Source organism: Solanum stenotomum, chromosome 7, assembly GCF_019186545.1.
Source record: "Solanum stenotomum isolate F172 chromosome 7, ASM1918654v1, whole genome shotgun sequence".
NCBI classification, from domain to species: Eukaryota; Viridiplantae; Streptophyta; class Magnoliopsida; order Solanales; family Solanaceae; genus Solanum; species Solanum stenotomum.
Genome location: NC_064288.1, coordinates 4,730,377 through 4,757,344, shown reverse-complemented (window position 1 = coordinate 4,757,344; position 26,968 = coordinate 4,730,377). Strand labels below are relative to the sequence as shown.

At 35.1% G+C, this 26,968-nt stretch overlaps 1 protein-coding gene and 1 pseudogene across 1 annotated transcript; one reads left to right on the top strand and one right to left on the bottom strand.

Moving 5' to 3' along the window:
• Positions 1-892: 892 nt before the first annotated feature.
• Positions 893-7,834, bottom strand: LOC125870298 (probable fructokinase-4). The gene is made up of 5 exons (XM_049550700.1): positions 7,383-7,834; positions 5,709-5,959; positions 5,261-5,552; positions 2,612-2,764; positions 893-1,849 (listed from the first exon to the last, which is right to left on the bottom strand). Exons 1-5 carry the CDS (start codon positions 7,731-7,733, stop codon positions 1,466-1,468), a joined length of 1,431 nt encoding a protein of 476 aa, XP_049406657.1. The 5' UTR covers positions 7,734-7,834; the 3' UTR covers positions 893-1,465.
• Positions 7,835-15,024: 7,190 nt separating this feature from the next.
• On the top strand, positions 15,025-16,932 carry LOC125871332 (toMV susceptible protein tm-2-like; annotated as a pseudogene).
• Positions 16,933-26,968: the final 10,036 nt, after the last annotated feature.

The following is a 26,968-nucleotide window of genomic DNA, read 5'->3' as shown; positions in this document are numbered from 1 at the left end:
GCCAAAGCCAGACTTGATTGGCACATGAATAATAGGGTACCTTACGTGACCTCTACCTTCTTTAACAGTCTATCATTCTCTCGCTAGTCTTTCAGTGGCACGTTTCGATCCTCTGGTCCTAGGAATTGTGTCTAGTAGCAAGTTTTTATTTTGCTATTTAAGCTTTATTCAAAAAAAATTCAAATTATAGTCAATAATCAGAAAAGCGTCACTGAGAACACAGGAATTGTGGATTGGCCAAAATTGGATTCGTCTTTGTAATAACCGTCTAGTCTTTTATCCTTCTTTTCTTTTACTTTTTCCAGCCAAATTGATATGTTGTGTTTAGTTGGTCACATATCCTAAGATCAGTTGTTACCATTCTTACTGCAACTTGGTTGTTTGCATTAGTTCAGTCATTCAGGCATATATCTGATTGAAATTCAAAAGTAAATACTTGAAAATTCATATATAAATGCCTAAAGTTTAGTCATATGTCAGAGGTCAACAACACAACTTTGTAATACTTAAGATTCATGCCAAACTAGATCCAGTTTTACACAACTTTCCTCCAAGCTATTGCTCCCACCATGAGACTTTATGGTAGAATAACAAAAAAATGGTTTATAGAATAAGCATGAGATCCAACATATTTACTTAAAAGCCAAGACTAATAGACACAAAGGTGACACAAACAACCGTGCAAGTATACACGTCTAAAGTTTGCTTGCACAAACAATATGTCAAACTTCAGGCGTGTATATTTAAAGTTGAGTGACTTGCAAAATTTTATGAGCTTATGCCATCAGTTAAACAGGGGTAACAAAATCAGCTATATGTGCACATCCCTCTACTTGGTCAATGGCGAACTAGCTCATCTTTGCACAAATGATGCAAGTTAAATTCCAATCTCAACTGGCATATAATGGGAAGGGATACACAAAATGAGTGCCCAAGTATTCGTATCATAAATGGTAATATGGACGTGTGTCTTCTACTCATCCTAAACTAGAAAAATATGGCTATATGACATCCATTGTAAAACAGATGTCCCATGTTTTCTTCTGTATGTTAGAGTAACCTAATATTCCAGGCGGTCACAGATGTAAGAATCAAATTACAGGAAGCAAGGCACAGCTTCTTAAGTGTGCACGTAGAAAAAATCAGAACCGTCAAAAAGCAGGAATCACAAGCTACTTGATCATGCAATCTCCCTCAAACACTAATGCTCAATCTATCTGCCAATCCCTCTCGCATGCATGCAAGCAGATCAATGAATAGTATCTGGACACTTCTTACTTTATCAACAAAACTGTCAATGCAACCACCAGCAAGGTAGCAGCCCTAATACAACTGTGCACTTCATAATCCACAAGCTAGACCACCTCCAACTCATGCATTTCTTTCCATGGGGTGAATATGCAACAATTAATCAGAATGATGGTAACATCTACAAAATTTATTTGTCCCAGAAAAACTGCATCATCTATTTGAAGGAGCCAGTCATCTTTGGTGCAAATTCAAGCTTAGGCAGCACTTCTGATACCACCTTTAGTAGGGAGACACGGTTCACCTCACTATTACCATTTACAACCATTTTTGACAGTACAGTTACATCTCGGGAGTTCACATTATCACTCAGTACTTCATCCCAAAACTTCTCATCCTCGTTCAAATTTGATTCCTTCAATAGTTCCCGGACCTTCCCCAAACTGGCAACATTTCTACCAGCACCACACCCCGTAGCAGTTGCAGCACCCACCGCATTTGCAAGGGTTAATGTATAACTCAAGGGCAAGTCATGTATGAAGCCAAATGCAACAGCAGCCACAAAACTATCTCCACAGCCCACGGTGTCTATTATATTGACCTGTTACAATGAATAGGCAGACATAGGGCATGTATCACAGAGGACATTTAAAATCAAATTTATGAAAGACGCACTTCATTGAAACTGTAACTGTATGGTTTTTTACTTAGCCTGAGAAGAAAGAGAGGAAAATTATGGAACCACAACCCCAAGGCTTTGATCTAGTGGAAAGAGCACAACACATGATGTGTAGGTTAGACCCGTGTCACAGGTTCCAACCCTGCCTCAAACAAAAACCTGACACATAAGTGGAGAAGGACAAAGGAGTGGGCCTATTATCAATAGAGTTTCAAACTGTGACTAGCCTCGTAGATTTCTCAGTTATTAAAAAGAAAAAATATTAGGGAATAGTATGGTTCCTACTTTTGGTGGGAATGGAAGTTGGATAATTCTTTTAGAAACCATGACATATATTAACTTTGCTTCAATTTTCTTAAATATCCCGAAATGTTGTGCAGTCATTGATCATCTGCCCACCCTCCAATGGGACTCCTATGAAGAAAGAGAGCCCAACTAGAACATAAATTTATTTGGGACAAGCTAACTAATGGTGATCCAAAGGTCTATCGGAAATAACCTCTCTACCTAGTAGGGGTAAGGTTGGCGTACACATCACCTTCCCCAAACCCCAAGAATTACACTGGGTATGTTGTTGTTGTAAGATAACTAATGGGGATAAAACAAGTAAACTTCTGTTAATAAGATGAATTGAGTACTTATTTTTACAAGAACCAATATTCCAACCAGCTACAGAATTGATACCTTGAAAGCAGGTGCACACGTTATGCTCGACTTGGTGATTAAAATTGAACCCTTCGGACCCATCTTAACAATCACCCACTTAGTACAAACTCCATTATTGAGCAACTCCTGGCCCGCTAAAATTGGATCATTGATACCAGTTAAAGATGCAGCCTGGAGAAGACATAGTGATTCAGATAAGTCACATACATAAAAGAGTGGGGAGGGGGGGGGACATTCTCAATACACTAAAAGCACTAAAAAAACTGTCCACTGATTTACAGGAAAGGGGAACATCATAATTTCCACAACATGACCAGAATACACAGTATAAATTCAGCAAAGATAACCACTATGCTACATTATGATATAGCAACAAGGGGAAAGCCAACAAATCAGCTCGAATAACACGTTACAGTAGCCCAAGAGGTCAACTTTACAACTACAGCAGACCATAGTAGGGATAACGCTACATCCATTGATCAACCTTATTAACCTAAAAATGTACATGAAAATGGAAAGGGGTAGTGGTACTACAAGGAAATAGGTCAGTAGCGGATCTAGAATTTCACAAAGATGGGTACATTGCTACAGCAAAAATTTATCCGCACTCGGTGTTTATACTAATAATACATGCATTACTCTAACAAGAAACCAAACAATCCCTTAATGGACTTCCTATAAAAATGATCAAACACACAAAAACAATCAATTTCCCAGTGATTAATTCTTTAGTTTTTTTTTACATTTTTCAATGTTTATATTATTTTCCATTTATATGTTGTAATAGCATGAAAGAGAATGCCATCTACCAGTTCTGCATTTGCACCCCCAATATAAAAACCCTTGTGTGCTTCACACCCCTATCATAAGTATCCTTTAATTTTTCACAGTTTGCACCTTAACCTTTTTATTTCTAGCAAAACAAACAATGCTCCACGTGACTGAATATTTGACATGGAGAAGTGGCAAAATCACCATGAATATTTGCAAATGTTGTTGTGCCATAGCAAGCTTGCGGGATGATAAGGAAAATATTTGAAGCTAGAGTCCGTATGGACCAGGTGCAGGGATCACTCAAGGCTGGGAAAGGCATTATTGGCATATTCTATAAGAAGTTATTAGGTGACCAATCCAGAGTGACATGGAAATGACTCATGTTGAGAAATGATACCAAGCCTAATGCTAGATTTGCAGTGTTGCTCTAGGTGCAACAGAAGCTCTTAACCACAGATAGACTTACAGGATGGGGCTTAATGGTGGATACTAAATCTGTACTGTGCCAGAATCAATGATGAAATATTTGATCATCTCTCCATACAATGTGAATTTGCACAACTCTGGAACAGGCTGATGGTGTTGATTCAGAGACAAGACCATTCTGCTACTGAATGGGACCAACACATTCATAATATCATTGCCAGAGCTAAAGGCAAGACACAAGCTGCATAAATTGTTAAACTAGTGCATGCTGAATTTGTACATGGATTATGGATAGAAAGGAACTTGAGTTGTTGAGAAGTAAAGTAGAAGCTGGGAGAGTATAGCAAGAGAGATTGCAAAAGTATATAATTTTAGAGCATCTCCTAGTATTCAAACTGCTGTATATGGATTTAGATTCTAGATTATAGCTCTGTGCTAGGTTGGTTTTGCTTAAGATAACAGGCTGCTTTTAGCCTAGTTATGGATCTTGTAAATAGTTCACTTGGTGATTAATACAAAAGTTCAGTTACCCAAAAAAATATATATATCACCGTGTACCAATTTTTCCTCCCTAACCAGTTAGAACCCCTCTGAGACGCATGCCTCTTTTGTCTTTGTTACTCCATTCATATCTCCAACAAAGCAATGAAAAAAAGTAAAAAAGTCGATGATTTAGGTCTAAATGCATTAAAACTAGCTTTACACATAGCATTCTTATTGTCAAATGTTCACCCTTGGATAAAAAACTAGCATTTCAAATTTTCAAAAATATCAAAGATGGAATCAGATAAATAGTTAAAAAAAAAAAAAAAAAGAGGATATGAATCAAAAGAGAGTTATAGAAAGCTTCAAATACAAAAACACTCCATAGCCTGGAGCATGTATAACTTTCTTGAAATGACTTATTTATACCATAAATTCCAGCTACCTCTAAGTTGCACATATTTTGTCANAAATATGGACAAGTAAATAGGGACGGAGGGAGTATCAAAGATGGAATCAGATAAATTGTTAAAAAAAAAAAAAAAGAGGATATGAATCAAAAGAGAGTTATAGAAAGCCTCAAATACAAAAACACTCCATAGCCTGGAGCAAGTATAACTTTCTTGAAATGACTTATTTATACCATAAATTCCAGCTACCTCTAAGTTGCACATATTTTGTCAATAAAACGAAACTACAACCACTATTTCCAGATTCAAGTATATAACAGAACTCTTTAGCTACCAGTATATAACAGAACTCGTTAGCTACCAGATTCCAATATCACATGCTCAGTGATATACTTTTTAGCTACCAGAAGAGCTCTTTTAAATGGATTATTTAAAAAATTAAAGTGCACACAGGGAAACTTATTATATTTTCGATCTTCATAAAATTGGGTTATATCATTTATAGCCACACATTGAGATGTTAAATAGCAGAAGGCACAAGTGAGACAAATTTTTGCAAGTATGAAACACAAACCTCCTCGGAAGTCAGTAGAAGCACTTCACTCATCCTCAACAACTTTCCAATTGTTCTTTGTTCTTCAGGTCTTCCTGAGATAAGACTCCTACCTCGTGGTCCAGGGTCAAAAAAGATAGATGTCCCAGATTCCACAGCACACTCAAGAGCAGATTCAAGAAGGCTAGGGGAGAGTTCGTCAAAGTCATAACCATTGCAAAAGAGGATCTTTGATTTTCTAATAGCCATCTTTACTTCAGTAGATAGTCTGTTCATCCAACTGAAAGCAGGATCTGCACTAAAATCTGCACGACTGGAAAACATTAACGTCTTAAAGGTTAGACTATGATCCTTTCTTTACCTGATCTTATAAAAGAAAGACAATGATAACTTTCTACATGCAGCATAAAGTGGGCCAAACAATGAGCAAGAAATTATACACCAAGTGAGAGGGAAAGATCAAAAGGACCTGCAAAAACCATGTCTCTGTGAAGGGTCCACTAACACCCAGCACAGTAGTGTTTCATTGTCAGCACTTGAAAGATTAAGTGCTTCACTCCGCTCATTCATCCCAACTATACTAATACCTTCATCACTAAGCACATCAATGAGGAACCGTCCATAGATCTCATCACCTACATGACCAACAGAGATGCAATGAAGGCCAAGCCTTGCTGCTGCTATAGCCACATTGCAGTTTCCACCTGCCTCCCAGTACCGCTGAAACAGGGTCAAATAATCAAGATATCACTTTACATAGGTACAACCATAAGGAAATTATATAAACGGATGAAGCCAAGGGGTGCTAATACCACACATCTTCAGCATCACTGAACTGGTATGTAGATAATACTTCAATATTTCTACATTCCAATTTAACTGAAGCTGCCTAGAAATCATATGTAGGCCTAGAAGTCAAGAGCTAGTGAGTTGGGAATACGCTATTACCCTATTACATTTCCAAAATTCTGCTATTGCAACTGAAGATAACATTTTTCAAAGATGATAGCATCCAAGCATTAAACCACATATTTTACTTTGTTAAAATAGTGGGCTTGAACCCAAAATGTGGTAAAAATAGACTTTTGTTTTATGACGATGGCTGCCAAGTCAGCTTGTGTACACCTCAAATATACCATTGAGTATGTGGTATCTCCCACCAACATAGATACCAAATAACTCTTCCCACCTGCGGAGGAATCACCTAGTGGCTATTTTTGCCTTCGCTGGAATTTGAACACAAGTTGATTTTGAACCTGAGAATTAATGGTTACCTTCCCACTTCATTGACCACCAGGAATTGGGAGAAAAATGTGGTGCATAGACTTAATCAACTACGTCATTCATTTAACATGCAAATGAGATTTCTTCCCATCTGTTCTAGCCTTGGTGAACAAAGTAACTTGGTACCTATTGCTGGTAGGAGGTGACATGTATCCCGTGGAGTTAGTTGAAGTGTGCGCAAACTAGACCGGACACCACGATTATCAAAAAATATAAAATAATTATGCATTCACAACTTACAAAAATAACCATCAACATAGAGTGACTACTTATTCAACTCTTCAAAAATCTATATGGTCAAATGTGTTCAGTAAATGGCCTTATGTAGAATCATTTGTGCTTCACAACTTCATTGAGTTGTCGCAGTACTCCTTCCATCCCAATTCATTTTTCTTTTCTTGTTTTTCTTTAGGGTTTTAAGGACTTTCTAGTTTCTACTATTACACTCTTTTTCTTTCAAGGCATCCAAGATGTCGACATTTCTAACATAAATCGATTTAAAACTTTGATGTATATTTTATCTATCAAATTATAATTTTCAACTATTACTCCAGTATTTTCTTCAACTATCACTACTATGATATATATAACTCACATTAACATCAACTATTCGTAGCCAAGTTTTTTTGTGCTTTTGGGGTAATTAGGACTACAAATAGTTTAATTGTGCACTGTATTAACTGCCTATAAATGAAACTGAAGGAGCACTTGGTTTCTGCACTAGCACCCAATAAATTTGCAAAACCCAGAAAACTATTCTCTGTATAAACAGACACCAATAAATAACCATAACAAGAAAAAAGTTGAAAAAAACACAATATTCTATAAGCAATCTGTAGTTCAATAAAAAAAGACGAACCTTATCGGGAGGGGATTTGGACAACTGTTCCATATAAGCCTTTCGTTGTTCTAAAGGCTTAGGAGGTAATTCCGGTACATTGAGAACAATATCGACACAGAGATTCCCAAGAGTAGCAATATCAACATCTTTGACAGCAGCGGCGATACTTGTGGAGCCATTGTTGACAGAATTAATGCGTGGGGGGAGTTTAGGAAGGGGAATTTCAATGCCTCTGCAATTAAGAATGGAATAACGAAGCTTGTTTCTGAATGGGCCAATTACAAAACTAGGGTTTTGGAAGATTCCTGGATTGAGAGAGAACAAGCCATTGGATGAAGGTTTGAAGGATATGGCGGCGTGATGATGCATTCAGAAAATTCTCAGTCCCTCCCTGCTTAAAGGGAAGGCAAGGCAAATCAATAAGGCGATAATGGAGGATAGGATAATGGATTTTAATCAAATAAAAAGGCAAAAACGAAAATATGTATACATCACATGAAAAAGAAAAACGTAGGAGAATTAGTTGGGAGGAATATGTGTACTATATTGGTTAGGAAGAATCTCTATATCACTTTAGGCTCGTAATATTGAAAATTTGTGGGACGTATTCAATTTGAAATAGAATTTTATAAATTACATTTTTATAATATATACTAATTTTAGCTCTACTTTTAGATATATATATTTTTTACCACATTTAATATTTTATATCATATATTATTGAAGATACAATAAATATTCATATCCCTTAAAACTAGCTTAATTATCTTTATATTTAAATTCTAAAATTAGTGTTTTAATCAAGGGTAAAGGGCCAAATATGCCCCTAAACTATTCGAAAAGGTTTAGATATACCCTCCGTTTAAAGTTTGGCTCACTCGTGCCCTCGCCGTCCAACTGTTCGTCTAGATATGCCCTTATGGGCGTTAGTTGGCCTGCTAGACATATCCAGCTCATTTTTCATTTCTTTAAATGTCACATGGAATTCTCATGTCATTTTGACTTTACCACATACATTATATGAAAATGGAAAATGATCAATTATGCCCCTAAAAAATTTGAACTCATAAACACCTAATCCGACCCATAAATCAACCCCCCTTTTAAATAAACTACCCGACCCGTTTTCAACAATTTTGTTTAAATTTTTAATTTTTTTGGTAAGTCCCAAAAATGAGTAATTGATTAATTAAAAATAGGAAAAATATGAAAAAAAAATATCAAATTAACGCCAAAAATTCACAAATAAATATTGTAACCATAAATTCAACAATTTTTATAAAAAACAATTTCGGTAAATTCCGAAAATGAGTAATTGATTAATAAAAAATATGAAAAATATGAAAAAAAAAAATTAATGCTAAAAAATCACAAATAAATATAGTAACCTTAAATTCAAAAATTTCAACAATTTTTTTAAATTTTTATTTTTTTCGACAAATCCCGAAAATGAGTAATTTATTAATAAAATATAGGAAAAATATGAAAAAAAATATAAAATTTATGCCAAAAATTTACAAATAAATAGAATAACCTTAAATTCAACAATTTCAACAATTTTTTTCGGTAAATCCTGAAAATAAATAGAGTAACCTTAAATTAAAAAAAATTGTTGAAATTTTTGAATTTAAGGTTACTATATTTATTTGTGATTTTTTGACGTTAATTTTATATTTTTTTCATATTTTTTATTAATCAATTACTCATTTTTGGGATTTATCAAAAAAAATAAAATAAAAAAAATTGTTGAAATTGTTGAATTTAAGGTTACAATATTTATTTGTGAATTTATTTTTTTTTTTCATATTTTTCCTATTTTTTATTAATCAATTACTCATTTTCGGAATTTACCGAAAAAATAAAAATTTAAACAAAATTGTTGAAAACGGGTCGGGTAGTTTATTTAAAAGGAGGGTTGATTTATGGGTCGGATTAGGTGTTTATGGGTTCAAATTTTTTAGGGGCATAATTGATCCCTTTCCATTTTCATATGAATGTCATGTGGTAAAGTCAAAATGACATGACAATTCCATGTGGCATTTAAAGTAATGGAAAATGAGTTGGATATGTCCAGCAGGCCAACTAACGCCCATAAGGGCATATCTAGACAAAAAGTTGGACGGTGAGAGCACGAGTGAGCCAAACTTTAAACGGAGGGTATATCTAGACATTTTCGAATAGTTTAGGGGAATATTTGACCCTTTATCCTTTAATCAAAAACAAATATCTTTCTCTCAGAGAATATGAGTTAGGGTGAAACTCAAACTCTAACTTTTCCTCTTCCTTTTCTCTTGGGATAAGGGTCTGAAAAATATCTCAACTTTGACCGAAATTGTTGTTACAATACTGTAACATCTCGCACCTAGAAACAACTATAAAGAGTTTAAAATATGGAAATATTGATTTTTTTGAAAGAATAAGGAAATCTGGAAAATTTTGTGTGAGTTTTGGCCATTTTCAAACAGCCATAACTCCTAGCTCAGGATGATTTAGGAGCAGTTATTGATATGGTTGAAAAGCCCTTGGAGAGATCTTTCCAACGCCGCCGAGTCTGTGAAATTCCAACATCGTATGAGTGAGATATGCCTTCCGGAAGTTGGGCTGTTGGATTGAGGAAAGTCTCAATCCGGATTTAGGGAAGGACAAAGTAGTCTTTTCTCTAATTAATTTCCTAATTCGTTTTTAGGGATTTATTAGGGTAAAAACAGAACTTAATTCAGTTTTGAAAAGTTAGAATACGCTTAAGGCTTGGAGAAGAGAGAAAGAAAAAAAAAACGGGAGAAGAAGGCAAGAATTCACCAAGATCATCCAAGCTTGCGAGTGGAATTCGTCGGGGGTGATCCCTATTAAGGTATGTGAGATCTTTTCGTGTTGGGTTAGTTCACCCACACACCAACTTGTTTCAATTCAGCGATTTGGAGTTGTTTACATGTTAAGAAATGAAATTCTTGAAGAACATTGTTGAATTCTTATTGGTTGATTGTTGAATGCCTAGTATTGATTTGATTCGTGTTTCTGGGTTATTTTTCGAGTTAAATCTATTGGGTATTGAGGGTATAAATGATTCTAAGTGTTTGGGGAAAGAATCTTTGAGTTTTAGAAGATTTAGAGTTGAAAATCGAAGAAGAAAAATTGTCAAAACCTAGGGAAGAGGAATGGGGTGCCGCGCCAGTCAGCGCTCTCCAAAAGGGACTCTGAAATCCACCCCTTGGGGCGACGCGCCAGCCAGCGCGCCCCAGCAGTCTCTCTGATGTTTTGAGGGCNTTCTAAATGAAGCAAGAAAGGAAACTTTGATTTCCAAGATAGCCTTTGAGCTAAGATTTTTTTAGCACTAATCTCAAATCACAGAGGAAATATGTTTTAATAACATAAGAGCTAGTACATTTTTGGGAATAGTATTGAGCACCGAATTGGGGGAGCGTTCAAAGAACCCACAGCCCCCATAGAACCATGTAGCCATCATGGGTAGAAGAGGTTCATACTTTTTAGATGAATCATTTTCAAATTATACTAGTGGATACATTAGGCATTTCAGGTTCTATAACTTTGGCCGGGTATAGGATGCTCTGGCAGCGTGAGGTTGATCGTTGTATCATCACTATAGTTTTTATGTGATGGTTGTCGATTAGAGAAACTCCCACAGTAGTTATTGTATTTTTATATACATCAGTTCATTTGTATTTCTATATACATCTCAGATTTATTGTATCTTTGAATACATACAGAGTTTATAGCATGTTTTTAAACAGCTTTCCTTTATATTGCACTTGTTTTAAATTGCTTTATATTGAAATGAGTCAGTCAGATTGAGTTGAGTTGAGTCAGGTAAGTTATTCAGATTCCTTCTAGCCTATGTTGTTTAGCATTCCAACTCGCATACTTGTACATTCAATGTACTAATGCCAGTTGGCCTGCATCTTATTATGATGCAGATGCAGGTAATCAGGATCAGCATCTAGCACCTCGTTGATCCAGTTGAGCAGCTCAGAGTTAGTGGTGAGCCTTCTTGCATTCCGGAGGACTCTTTTATTTGTTTTCAGTCTTTCATTTATTAGGATGTTGTGGGGTTTGTCCCAATATCCCTCTCAGTATTTTAGAGGCTTCATAGACAGTCAGATAGTTATTAGTGCAGATGTCTTTCTTTATCCTTCAGATGTTGTTTAATGACTTAAGTGCCATTAGGCCAGTTTATTATTGGGATAAGGGTTTGAAAAATACCCCAACTTTGGTCGAATTTGTTGTTGTGATACTAAAATTTCATGAGGACCTATTACCTCCCTAGACTATTTAATACTGTATTTTAAACATATATATTTGTCCACGTGGACATAAAAAATAATGCAAAATTATAAATAATAATGTGTCCACGTGGGCACATATATACCTTTAAAATACACTATTAAATAGTTTAGTGGGTAAAAGATATGGTATTAAATAGTCTAGGGAGGTAATAGGTCATCATGCAAGTTTAGTATCGCAACAGCAAATTCGACCAAAGTTAGGGTATTTTTCAGACTCTTATCCCTTTATTATTCTTTAAGTTGTTATATGAGACTTTTGCATTGAGTTTATTCTGTTGAGTTAAGTCTTCCGCTGAGTTAAGTAAGCCAGACCAAGGATCCGCTTGGGGCCAACGATGGTCTTCGAGTACCGGCCACGTCCAGGGTGTAGGCTCGGGGCGTGACAGATACCAAACTTTATGGAGGACCTATTACCCTTGAACTATTTACTAGTGTATTTTAAAGGTATATATGTGCCCACGTGGACACATTACTATTTATAATTTTGCATTATTTTTTATGTCCACGTGAGCAAATATATATGTTTAAAATATGGTATTAAATAGTCTGGGGGTAATAGGTCCTCATTAAAGTTTGGTATCGTAATAGCAATTTCGGCCAAAGTTGGGGTATTTTTTAGACCCTTATCCCTTTTCTCTTTAAGAGTTAAAATTTACTGAGAAGAAACACTCCATTAAAATGGATGCTCTACAGCTTGTCAACACACACATCAAATTTTTAGCCTGATTTTCTCACTCTCAAACCAATTCTCCACGAATCCACAATTGAAGACACCTCTCGCGCACAGAGACACTATTGGAGACACCTCTCGCATGCAGAGACAATAGGTATCATTGTAAGGTGAGATTTCAAGCCCAATAGAGTTATCAAATACGACATTAACCATAGTATCGATTGCATACCTTCTATACTATAGATCAACCAAGAAACTTCGTGTCACTTCTTCCGTCAGATCTAGGCACAGTGAGTAACACTGATGAATCAAAAAGTGAAGAAAACACCGCCGCTATGAAATGTCCTGACCAACCATGAACGTAATCGGAAAGTTTCAATAAGCAAAGATTTATGCATGTATTTGATACATTATTGATGTATCTGATACATTATTGAGATATGATTATATGTCTCTAGTTTTTATTAGTATATCTTATTAAGTGTGTTATTAAGTGTATATGTATCTAATGAATAAATTGGAGATTTATGTATTATTGAAAATTTAAGCATGTATTTGACACAATTTGTTATGTCATGTATCTGAGTCTTGTCATTTGTATATGGTCTTCTATCATGTATCATAATACTATCATATATATTTGCTGTGTTATTACAATGTATCTAACTATTTTCATATTTATCTGAGATACATGTTTTTGGATATAACGTATAAATTTGATATTTGGTACATCAAATTATACATATAATAGTACATGAAATTAATATTAAATCATATAAATAGATACATGAAATTAATATTAGATAATTATATGACACATAGGAATGTACTTGTATGATACTCATGTATCTAAGTGTTTAGTTGGTTGGATACATTACATATTGATAATAGATACATCAAATTAATGAATTTATTATTTAAGAGTAATAAAATGAAACTAATCAATTACATGACCAAGATATACATGTTTTTGTCTTTAATTAAATAATATAATGAAATGAAACATAGATATAATCTTTGATTTTCGGGATTTAATTAATTTAAATTTTCAGAACTAATTGTCCATGTATTTTCAAAATCCTCAATAACTCCTCTAATTAAGGAAATTTGTTACAACTAATTAATTTAAATAAATAAAATATGTATCTCGATTTTAAAATTCGGCTGATATATGTATCTCGCGGATTCAGACTCATCTGTCCTAAGCACGAAATATGGTAGAGGAAGTAATATTTGAAACTATCGGGAATCTTAGTAATTAGGACCTAAACTAGTGGGATTTATGTAGTTTGCCCACTTTTATAAAATGTATTCAGTTTCGGTTATAATTTTTGAAGGCTACTTTACCCAAATCTTAGTTCATGTCTAATAAAGGGTAATATATTTCTTTAGAGAGGCTCTCGAATATCTCACACATTCTTGGGTAGTCATAAAGAGATTGAAATCTCAAATATCCAATAAATTCAGATATCTCTTGGGATATTCATAAAGAGATCAAGATATGTCAGAATAATCATTTCATGAACATCAAGTACAAATTATGAAGATCAAGTCCCAATCACCATCCTATGTTCGAGAAATACGCGGCTAACGACCCTTAAATCACGAGAAAAATTCAAAGATAAGAATCAAGGAAGGAACAAAATTGTATCCATATTGTTTCTTATTTCTTCAAATGTTGTTTGTGGTTGATTTATTTTTCATCACTTTTGTTGCAAATAATAGTTATATATGTATTAGTTTATACAATCTCGAATAAAATAATTCCACTCTAGTATATATCAAATGAATTGTTGAGATATTTTTCATAGTTTTTTCCATGTTTATCCTTCATTTAATGAGCTTTTAATTTTCTAATAGAATATTTTTGAGAATAATAATAAAAAATAATAGTGAAAAATAAAAACGTATACATCTGTTAATAATTCACTTAATATGGACTAGAGGAAGTATATATATTCCCTCATAACTTATATATCTATTAATAAGTGTTGTTTCTAATGGCAAACTAAGTTATATAAATTTTATACAAATAGTTTACCTTTTAACCAACTACTAAATGTGATAGGAATATTATTTATATATGTAGAATTTAATACCTATATTTCACACCCCAGACTAGCTACGTACCAAATGACTCCATGAGTGTTTATACTCTATTTAGGGTTCATAGAAGCTTATCGTAATATGAAATTAATTAACCATTAATATTATGGAAGAAAAGTTAATACCATATTAGTGAAAAATAGTAGAGCTTTATTTCTAAATTACTAGGCATCTACTTTAGTTAGTGTAGACATTGAAATTTTGTAGGACTCTACAAGACGTGTACAATTCGAATTGGGACTCTAGAAGGTGTGTTCAATTTCAATTAGAATTCTTGGAGGCTACTCAACTCTAAACCCTAGTTCATGCTTATAAAGGGTACTAAATTCCCTTAAAAGGCATCTCGAATATTTCACAAATTGATGGAATATTCATATAGAGGTCAAATCTAAATCATCCTAGTTCGAGAAATATGCCACTAACGGCCCTCGAATCATGGATAAATCTTAGGAGAGTAGAATCAAGGGATCAACAGAATTGTACCTGCAATCTTGATGAATAAAATTATGTTTCTTCATTTTTTTTTTTGTGATTGTAATTTATTTTCTATCACTTTAAAATATATTACAAACAAATTGGCATGCCTAGTGGGACCAAATCTGCCCTTCATCTCTTCTGTGTGGTTTGCGAGCTATTGCATAGGAGCGAAAGTTTTACCCTGTGCGCATCTAAAGGATAGTAGATGTGGGTTTCCCTTGGCATAAAAAAAAGAGAGTACTTGAGAGTATGGATCATAAAATTCAAGATGGATGTGTTAAGGTATTAGCTCTAAGTTACGATGATTTGCCTATTGCATAAAGGTCATGTTTCTTGTATTTTGGCATTTACCCCAAGGACCATGAAATTCATGCTTTTGATTTGAAAAATATGTGGATTTCTAATTAGTTGATAGTTGTAAATAGTTGTAATGGGAGAGAGGCTGAAGATTGGCGGAGGATGTCCTAATTGATTTGGTTTTTAGAAACTTGATTCAAGTTGCTAGAGGGGCATATGATGGAAGAATATTTTCAAGTTGTCGCATACATGACTTGTTACATAGTTTGTGTGTCAGATTGGAAAAGGAAAGTAACTTCTTTCACACTGAGCACAATGTGTTTGGTGATCCCGACAATATAGCTAGGCTGCGAAGGAATACATTCTACGCTAATAATGTCATGAATAAGCTCTATCGTTCAAATCCTAAGCCTAAGAAGCATCGCGCACTTTTCTGTTTCACAAAAGATTATCTCAAATGGCTCATCTTGACTTCAAATTATTGCAAGTGTTGATTGCAGTCATGCCTCAAAGAGTATATGAACATGCCACTATCACAAACAAAATTGGGAACATAAGTTGCTTATGCTATCTGAGATTGGAGGGGAAATTAGTGGAAAACTACCAAATAGTATTGTCAAGCTCAAACATCTAGAGACCCTAGATGTTAAAAAGAGATCCATTGTTGTTCATGCTGGTGTTTAAGAGTCTAAACAATTGAGACATATTTATTATAAAGGTTTCTTACAAGCATCTAATGGTTGCTTTTCTATAAGCCCATTTTGCCCAAACATGTACTCATTGCTTCCTAATAATCTACAAACACTTATGTCGATGCATGATATATTTTTTGAACCAAGATTGTTGCACCGATTGATTAATTTAAGAAAATTGAGTCTAAGAGGTATCTGATTCTACCATTAAGATATTAACAACATTGAGCCCTGTGCCAATGGTATCTGGAGGTTCTGAAGCTCACATTTTCTAGTGACTGGAGTGAGAAAATAAATTTGTCGTCCACTCGTCCTATCCAAACATTGTTAAGTTGAGTTTGATGGTTTACAAAATAATGCCCTTGAACTGTGAAGCATTCCCTCCAAATCTTGTCAAGCTTACTCTTGTCGGCTTTATGATAGACCGTCATCTACTGGCAGGGCTTAAGAAATTATCCAAATTAAGAAAACGGAGTTCTGCAAACACGCCAATGGTGAAAGCTTTCCACAACATGAAGCTCTGCATATTCATGGACCACATGGGTTGTCTGAAGTAATGTGCACGAATGTGATGTTAATGTGCCTAAAATTAAAAAAGTTATTACTTGTAAGTCTTCGTTCACCAATGAGTCTCTCTGAACGCCGACCGACTTGCAAAGTTAAAAATATGAAAAATGTTGGGTTTTAAAAAGTGTGAATGAAAAATAAAGTGTTGCGATTTTTATGAAGAGTTGTAACTTTTATGAAAAGTTGTGACTTTTATGAAGAGTTGTGACTTTTATTAAAGGTTGTGACCTTTCCAAAAGATTGTGATTTTTCCAAAGGATTGTGACCTCTCCGATAAGGCACAATAAGAACCTTTTTGCACTATCCTTTGCTTTCTATAAATTGAGAGATTTCCTCTCATTTTAAGTGAACCAATTTTCTGGACTTCTTCTTCTACTACTACTAAATCTAGTATTCTAAATGTACTTTACTACCGCTGACACCGTGGTTTTAGGTACCGATACACCGATGAGTAATATCGTTCTATCCTGGGAGGATATATTCCATTAACCTCGGGTACTTGAAGGGAATAATTTCCTTAAGGAGACACTGTGCATCCAGTGGGCTCAATTTTCTTCTTTGAGAAAAATATTTTGTATATTGTTTCTAATTCAATTTTCTCTACTGGTTTTAATTTTCTAGTTTTGAAAATACTCTTTAAACTTTGTTGTTTCTTATCAAGTTCTTCAAAGTTTTTATTCTAAGTATCATAGGAATACATGATTAACAACAATCTTAAGGAAATTATCATACTGTTGGTGTTTCTTGTATTCTATTGATTAAGAGAAACAGATCATGGAAGTAGAAGATTAATGCACTACTTCTCTAGAATTCAGTGCTTTGATTAGCAAGGTCGAAGTAAGAATATACCAGAAGAATTGGTGGTATTCTGATTAAAGATTACACTAGGTAACCTTCTTATTATTTATCTAAGGAGGAAAATGGTTTCCAAAAATTAACAGTTTTGATATTTATCATGTGTGTCTTTGGAAAAAGATCTGCAAACCATATGTTTTGGAATGAATTTTCCTTGGCAGATAGTGTTGCCTTTAAAATTCTTTAGTTTGCAGAATGAGATGCACATTTTTGTTTGATAAAATAGTCTGTCAAAATGTTATAGTTGACTATTTGAAAAGAAAAGCATTTCTATGTGATAATCTAAGAATATGTTTTATTTTGTTTGGGGAAAACAAACTTTTGTAGTTTTGTACTCTTTGTAAATTTGATTGTGTCTGATTTTTGTAGAGTAAAAACTTTTGTAGTTTTCTACTCTGGATAAATTGGACTATGCAATTGGTTTGAAGAATATGAAAACTTCACCTAATAAGTTAGTGTCGTACTTTTGGTTTTCTACAAACTTCATTGTTAAATAGAAACAAATTGTAAAAAAAAATTATCTTTATTGTTAGTATTCTAAATACTAAGTGGTATGTCTAACTGTGATAGAAAAGAAAAAAAGACCATATGACTTAAAGTGTGTGATTTTGTGACTGCAATACGTGCATCTATGGAATGAACTTTGACACTATGTAAAATTTGTCAAAGAGAATTGAAGCACTATAATTCTTTCGTAGAATAATATTTCCAGAAGAGGTTTCATGCTGCCAATGGCATTTTGATAGTCTGGAAAAATATGTGAAAAAATTATTTTCAACTATTTGAAAAATATTTTTGAGATCATATTTAAAATGTAGGGGGTTCTTCGCTAATGACAAAGATAAAATTAGACTTAGTGTCTAATTTAATTTTGGAGCACAAGATATGAAATTTGATGATACTTTTGTATTATGTTAGACCCACAAAATTCTTGGAGTATATTTGATATTGTGGTCGTTGAGTTTCTCATTTGCTAGTATATTGTATGACTAGTATGAAACTACCAAATTATATGTATACTTGTTCAAAATGATTGAGTTCTTTTATGAAAAAATGTCACTTAAAATGTTGTGATTTTTCATGAAAAGATATGTCTATTAAATATAACTATTTGTATAAACATGAATATTGGTGAATAGTTATTTGTCATGTTTTGTAAAAGAAGCATTTGAACTATATTGCCTTTATTGGACCCGATGAAACTGTGTTCATGGGTAGTTCTATAACAATCAAATTGAAAGTTATGGAAATGTCCTTCCGAAAAAGGCATTTGACAAGGTGATGACTCTAAACAATGTTTGTATCAGACAAAATTGTAAGAAATAGGAACAAATATTTGTGAGAAAAAGCTAACTTGCGGAGAGCTTTTCAAACTCAATATTTTTATTTGTTCTTAATTACTTGCTTGAGTCAAATTGTTTGTGACATGAACACTTGGACAAAACCTTGTAAGAAAAACCGATCAACTTAGAAGTTTTGTCTAACTTTGAGTGCAATAAATAAAAATGTCAAGTTTGTGTGGAATCTAAGTATGTTGAGCATTCTTATAAATCTATTGAAAGGAATTCTAATCCCTTAGAGTTGATTTACAGTGACATTTGTGATATGAAGTCAACACCATCACATGGTGGGAAAAAGTATCTCATAACTTTTATTGACAATTGCATTTGATATGGTTATATCAATTTGCCGAATGGTAAGGATGAAGCAATAGAAACGTCTAATGAAGCAATAGAAACGTCTAGGCAATATAAAATTGAAGTTGAAATCAGTTGGGAAAAAAATAAAAACTGATAGGGATGGAGAATATAAATCTCCTTTTGCAGAAATATGTTTGGAAAATGGATTTATCCATCAAACTACTGTCCTATTCACCTAAATCTAATGGAATTGCAGAATGGAAAAAAAATCGAACTTTGAAGGAAATGATAGTTGCATTACTTATAAGTTCAGGTTTACCACAAAACTTGTGTGGAGGAACTATCCTTACTACAAAAGGGAACAACAAAACGTTGTTTTTTCAGAAAGAAAGCAATTTTGTTTGTTCAAGACACAATTATTCCATATAAGAAATGGAAAGGAAGGAAATCCAACTTGAAATATTTCAAAGTGTGGGGGTGTCTAGTCAAAGTCCAAGTTCCTATTCCTAAAAGGATTAAAATAGGACCTAAGAGTTGTGGACTGTAAAATTAGACTTGAGTAGTCTAGTGAAAGGTCTAAAGGACCTTGGAAAGAACAAAATGATAATGTACTTAATAAAAAGATTCAGACGTGTAGTAAATGTCAAAGGACATCTACTACCTTCGGATATGATTTTGTAACATTTTCTATATCTTATGTGGACTCATTCCTTTGGAAAGATGGTGTCAATAGTGAGATTGGTTCAATATTGAGAAATCCTATTGGAAGTTGATTGATCTTCCTCCGGGAAATAAACCTTTGGGTTCAAAGTGAATCCTCAGAAGAAAAATGAAAGTCGATGGAACTGTTGACAAATTATCAATCAAGACTTTTTGTCAAAGGCTTTAGACAAAAACAAGGTCTTGATCTGGTCGACACATACTCGTCAGTAACAAGAATTACATTCATTCGGATGTTAATATTATTAGTTGCGATACATGACCTCCAAATTCATCAAATGAATGTGAAAACAACTCTCTTAAATGGAGAATTGGACGAAGAAATTTACATGGAACAGCCTGAGGGTCTTGTGGTTCTTTGTAAAGAAAAGAAAGTGTGCGAACTTGTTAAGTCACTTTATGGACTAAAACAAGCACCCAAACAATGACATAACAAATTTGACCAAACCATGTTGGCAAATGGATTTAAGAATGATGGAAGTGATAAATGTGTTTACATTAAAATCAGAAGGTCATTGTTTGTTTGTATATTGATGGACATATTGATCATCAGTAGAGACACTAATGACATAAATAATATTAAACGTATGCTAGAAAGCAAGTTTGATATGAAAGATCTTAGAGTTGTTGATGCGATCTCAGGTATAACAATCTTTAGAACTCTATAATGTTTAGCATTGTCATGGTCCCATTGCATTGAAAAGGTACTTGACTAGTTCAAATATTTGGATTTCAATATTGTCAAGACTTCAATAAATGTGAACTTTGCATTTCAAAAGAGTGAAGGCGAAAGTGACTCACAATTGGATTGTGCTAGAGTATTGGGAAGTATGATGTATATCACGAAGTATGCGTGATCAGATATAGCATGTGCTATTAATGAACTGAGTCGGTTCACGAGTGATACCAATCGAACTCATTGGATGACAATGGAAAGAGTTTTGTGGTATTTAAGAAATACTCAAAACTATGTCTTGCGTTATAACAATATCCAACAGTATTGACAGTATATAGTGATGCAAATTGGATCACTGGGATCAAATGAAGTAAAATCCACGAGTGGATATGTATTTACTCTTGGTGGAGGAGCAGTCTTTTGGAAATCTTTTAAAAAGACATGTATCGCTACCTTTACAATGATCTCTGAGCTAGTGCTCTAGATAAAGCCGGTGAATAAGTTGAAAGACTCCGAAATTTCTTGATAGATATTCGTTTTTGGCCCAAACCTTTGGCATCAGTATGCATACACTTTGATAGTCAAGATACAATAGGTAGGGCATGGAGCATGATGTATAACGGAAAGTCTTGTCATATAAGACAAAGACATAATATCGTTAGAAAACTACTCTTTAGTGAAATTATCACAATTGACTATGTTAAGTCAAAGAATAATGTGTTGGATCCACTTACAAAAAGGCCTAACTAGAGAGAAAGTGTCACGACCCGAGCCTACACCCTGGACATGGCCAGCACTCGAAGACCGTTGCTGGTCCCCAAGTGAACCCTCATCCTGGCTGACTACAAGCGGAAGACTAACTCAAGCATGCAAAAGCTTAAAAATTGAATAAAATTCATGAAACTGAAATATAAAACTTTAACTCAAATGAAATATTCTAAACAAGTCATTTATGACTTGCTGGGACTGACAGTTCGGTCACCTGGTCGTTCGTTTGGTCTTGGTGCGAGTTTTTGTATTTTGGAGCTTATGAACCGTGAACGATCATTTTCGATCAAAAGTTCAAGAAGATGACATCGTAATCCAATTCTGACGATTCCATCAGCTTTGGAAGGGTCATTTTAGGCTGGTAGCATGGTCGACATGACTCCCGAGGTTTTCAGTGTGAGTCGGTGCGATTAGGCGTTTTAGCCTTTGAATTTTGGCTTAAGTTTGACTTTGGTCAACATTCTGAGTAAACGCGCTCGGATGAGAATTCCGTCAGCGTGGTTAGCTCCGGAATGTCGATTTTGGTGTAGATTGACCCTTCTTTTGTGTCTGGAGGTTTTCGATATCTATCCGAGCCCTTTTGTGGGTTTTGACTTAAAATGGCTTTTGGAAGTGGATTGACCCTTCGTTTGCGTGCACGGGGTTCCAAACGAGATCGGAGCACCCCATCGGAATTTCAAGTTTTGGAAATGATGCAGATTTTCTGCAATAAATTGCAGAAAATCAGCAACATTTTCCAAACTTCAAACCCTCATCTCTCTCTCATCTCTCAACCGATTTGGGCGATCCAAAAGGCAAAGTTGTGAGATTTTTCGAGGACAACGTGTTGGTGAGCTCGGATAGTGATTTGGAGTCCCCGTTTAAGGTAATTTTCGAAAAACACCTGCTGCCAGACCTCTTTTTGTGAGCTTGATTTTGGAAATTTTTGAGACTTGTTTTCTTAGCCATTTTAGATCCGATTTTGGTGATTTTTGAGGCTATCTTGAGTGGTTTTTTGAGGAGAACATTGTGGTGTTGTTAGATTTTACTGTAGATCGCCCGTTTTTGGTAAATTCGCTGAATTAGCTGCTGTCCCATTTCTAATTTTTGAGAAAATTTGGGTTTTAGTTGCTTGTTGATATTGTGTTGTTCCCGAGCCCCAAATTGTGTCCCATTTTGGGACATGAGCTGGGGGAACTGGTTAGGACCCACTTTTGGGGTTAATTTCGAAATTTCCTGCGCGGGTCCCATGATTCCTGTTTTGACTCCAAAATTGACCCGTCTCCTTTTGTTGTGATTTTGGTGTCTAAACGACCGTATTAACGTTGTGACTCTATTTTTGATAGCGGGGAAGCGTTTCGAGACCGTTCAGAAAGGGAAAGCTCCGAAGGAGTGATTTTAGAGCGCGTGTGATCGGCCTACAGGTAGGCTACAGTTTTCCTCTCTTAGATTGAGCTCGAGAATATGAATGCATGTTGATTAGTTAGGATTTGGGTTGGGTAGTTATTGAATCTTGCATAGGGGTTAAGAAATCATGTTTTCGGCCTATTTCCAGAATTATCGGGTAACTGTGAGCATGTTTTGTGTTATTAACGGACCCTCCTCACTATGTGGAGTGCTTGCATGCTTAATTATTGTTTATTTGAAGCATTTGGGCCTTAGTTTAGGTTTGACTAGGGCTTGCCTTAGAAATACATGATTCATATCCGATAGGCCTTAGTTTTGCCCCGACGTCGCTCGACCGGCTTAGATCCATGTAGATTGGTATAGCAGACTTGAGTCTGATAGTTTGGGCCTTAGTTAGGCAATACGCTTGCTCCGACTTTAGTTATCCTTATTTTCCCCGATGTTACGGCTTCACGAGTTACATCGGCGACACTAATTCTACTTCGCGATTTTAATTTGATTTTCGATTTGGTTCCAAGGACTTTCATTGATTGGCTATGTGTGGACGGCGTTCCACAGATATTTATGAGTATGGATCAATTGGGACTCTTTCAGCAGCTACATTGGCACATTTATAGAGCATCCGGTTTGAGGTCCGGCCTCTATTGCCCAGACACTTATATAGAGCATCCGGTTTGAGGTCCGGCCTCTATTGCCCAGATACTTATATAGAGCATCCGGTTTAAGGTCCGGCCTCTATTGCTCAGACACCTATATAGAGCATCCGGTTAGAGTTCCGGCCTCTTATACTTGATACTTGTGATTGGTTACTTGGGTACTTCTGCTGAGCATCCGGTTCGAGGTCCGGCCTCAGTGCTGTCAGATTCTACTAATTAGGGTTGAGGTTCTGGTTCGATGTTCTTCGTTCTTGGGTTCTTTTATGCAATTCTCTTTAGTTATAGTTATTCTGTGTACTCGTCGGGCTTATGGGGGTCCGTTCGGGTTTTTATTTAACTTGCGCACGAGTGTACCTTCTGGGCTTATGGGGGTCCAGTTAGGTGTAGTTAGCTTATAGATTACTTTAGTTAGTTTTTTATACACTCGTGTGCATTCCATTGTTACTTAGATTTCCGCTCTTGACCCTCGGTTTGTATTATTCCTTCTTTTCATATTGCCTTTATTTTTCAAGTTCAGTCGGCCTATGATGCCTACTGGATACCTGTTGTTTTGGTACTCATGCTACGCTCTGCATCTATTTCGTGATGCAGGTTCGGGCACTAGTAGTCAGCGTTGATCGAGCTTGGAGCAGACTGATCCGGAGACGGGAGTGAACACACGACGTTTTGTACTATTTCGGTCTCCATCTGTATATATAGACTTATCTTTTACCTTTCGAGACAGTCCAGTCTCTGTTGTCTACTTTTGGGACTTGTACTCATTTTGTTAGTAGCTCTGTACTAGTGACTTCCAGGTTCTGGGAGGGATCTTTATTTGTAGATATGTTTTTGGTTTGCTTCCGCCTGTTTATATTGTTATTTGCCTACTCTTGTTTAGTTTCTACCCTCAGACCCATTACTTGTTGTTCCGGGTTACAGGTTGACTTACCTACTGGTGGGTTATAGTAGGTGCCATCATGACTTGAGAAATCGGGTTGTGACATTAAAACATTTAATAAAATAAATGAATAATACAGACTTCTCAACTATACTGACTATCTATGAAGCCTCTAACTGATAAAGATGGAAGTCGGGACAAGACCCACGACATCTTGACTAAACTGAAAAGTAAATGACATCCTCCGAAAACAAGGAGGTTCACCATAGCTAACTCGAACTCCCGGATATATCAACGAATCTCCTGTTGATGATCCTGAATATCTGTGTCTGCATCATGAGAAGATGCAGGACAAATGGCTCAGTACGTGGAATGTACGAGCATGTAAGAGGAATTCTAAAACATAAACATAAGCTTGAACTTTGATAAAAAGGAAACATACTTACCTCTTTCAAACTCACTAAACTCAACTCAACTTAAGAATAAGATACTCAACTCAAGGATTAGATACTCAACTTCAAAGATATGATACTCGACTCAATGAAGCACAAATCAACTCAAGATACTCAAACTTAAGGTACTCAACTTGAAAAACTCAACATAACTGGACTCATTTCAATAGAAAGCAATTTTTAAAGCAAATGCAATATAAAGAAAAGTTGTTTAAAAACATGATGTCAACTCTATATGTATGCAAGGATACAACATAACTCTGAAATGTATGTAGAAATACAAATAACTGTGTATATAAAAATACAATAACTTTTGTGGGAGTTTCTCTAACCGACAACAATCACTTAAGAGCTATAGTGATGATTCAACATTTTACCTCTCGCTGCCAAAGACCATCCTATACCTTGCCATCGGTATAGGACCTTACTTAACTTAGTGGATCCACTAGCTTAACTTACGTGATCATCTAAAAAGTATGACACGTTAATACCCATGATGGTTACATGGTTTTCATGGAGACTTAAGTTGATATGAACTCTCATCCCCACATCGGTGCTCAATACTACTCCCAAAATATACTTTAGCTTATGCTTTTAAAGCAACTTATTTCTTTAGTTTGAGATAATTACTCAAAGCTTAGCCCAAAGGCTCTCTTCGAATCATGTTCCATTTTCTTGCTCAAATGTGTAAAAACATTTATAAACTCTTAGGGAATACTTAGTTTTGTTATAACTTTTGAGAAATGAACTCAACTCTTACTCTTTGCTTAACTTGAAACTTTCAGTCTTATAACGAAGTAAAACGTTTATAAAAGACTTTGCTCTTACTCTTTACTTAACTTCAAAGCTTAAGTCTTAAAACAAAGTTAGAACATTTGTAAAAGATTCTTTAAAATATGGTTCATGCCGAATTAGGGACATGAATGACTCAATGCAAAGTTTTCAATAACCATAGATAGAACTCAATACTTGGAACTTAAGAACTTCAATGATACTAGTCGTACTACTCATTTAAGAATGTTCAACTCAAAAGGTTCATGCGGAATTGTAAGCATGAACTTCTTAACTTAAGAACTCAAAGATACTTCTCAAAAGGGCTTAGGAACTCAACACTTAAAGGCTTAAAACTTGAAGATACCACTTCTCTGAAAGATGCTCAACTTACGAAGTTCATGCAGAATTATGGGCATGAAACAACTCGACTCGATGATCTACATAACAACATGGACTCATGTATACAACTCTTATCATTCTCTTACTTACTTTCTCAGAACTTAGTTCAAATCGATAGTTGATCTCAAAGGATTCACAATTGAACTCAAAGGCTTACTTGAACTTTACTCTTAACTCTCTCTTGAATGTGAATTATGAATTCAAGAGTTTTGGTTCATGATATGAAGGATCTCATGATGACAAAGTAGATTCATGAATACATTCTCCTCATTCTCATACTCACTTGCTCGAGTCTTGAAACAAATTACTAGTAATTGTAGAAGACTCCTCAAAAAGACTCTAAGGGACCTTATCAAAAAGGTTTGAAACAACTCTCAACTCTACCTTGAATTTGATTTATGAATTCAAGGTTGTTATCATGTTAGGAATGATTTTAGGTGTTTAGAAGTAGCTTAGAGTAGTTAGAATCGAAAAGGAGTGAAGGTGCACTTTAACCGAACTCAAACAGGGCAACCGACGACAAACTGAATGGGGCAGGCAACCCTGGTGCTATGGGTGGCGCGGGGCGCCAGCCACTAAACTTCAGAGATGGTTTTGGGGCACTCTGGCAGGCGCATCGTGCCAGGCCCCAACCCAAGAAATTCAACAAGTTTCTTTTCTCTTTTTCTCACCCTATTTCGCCTAGAATCAAATGGTTTCTTTCCCAATCACTTAGAATTGATTTCTTAACATAAGTACACTCTAATCTACTCAATACATCCCTTAAAACACTCACTTTGATCTCAAGAAATCATCCAAAACCCAACACAACAAGATTTAGAATGAACTTCAAGAACACCTATCAAGAACTCATCAAGAATTCAAATCTTTCAACTTCATGAAAGAAATTTGCTTTGAAAATAACATGTTTGGCGTGTGGGTGAACAAACCCAACACTATGGAAGCTTACATGCCTTTTAGGGATCAAACCCATGGTGAAAATCTGCTACAAGACATAAAAATCTCGACGAACGTTTGATCCTCTCCTCTTTTATCCTCTTTTCTCTTCTTCTTTTCTCTCAACTAAAACCCTGGCACTACAAGAAAAGTGCATTTTAACGACCATTTCTTAACGAAGGGACATAGATGTGGTCGTAAAAAATGTATTCCTAACGACAAAATAATTTTTTTGGTCGTTAGAGTTAGTTTTTAATATATTATAAGCGAGAGGATAAATATTAGTCGTTCTAAAATTATTTTCCGGTCGTTAAAACAAATTACTAGTATATATATATATATATATATATAT

Excerpts from the sequence above, each read along its gene's own strand:
- LOC125870298 (XM_049550700.1), bottom strand. The coding sequence starts at position 7,733 with ATGCATCATCACGCCGCCATATCCTTCAAACCTTCATCCAATGGCTTG. Across the intron at positions 2,765-5,260 it reads TTCTACTGACTTCCGAGGAG|GCTGCATCTTTAACTGGTAT; the intron begins GTTTGTGTTTCA and ends TGTCTTCTCCAG. Across the intron at positions 1,850-2,611 it reads CGTGTGCACCTGCTTTCAAG|GTCAATATAATAGACACCGT; the intron begins GTATCAATTCTG and ends TCATTGTAACAG.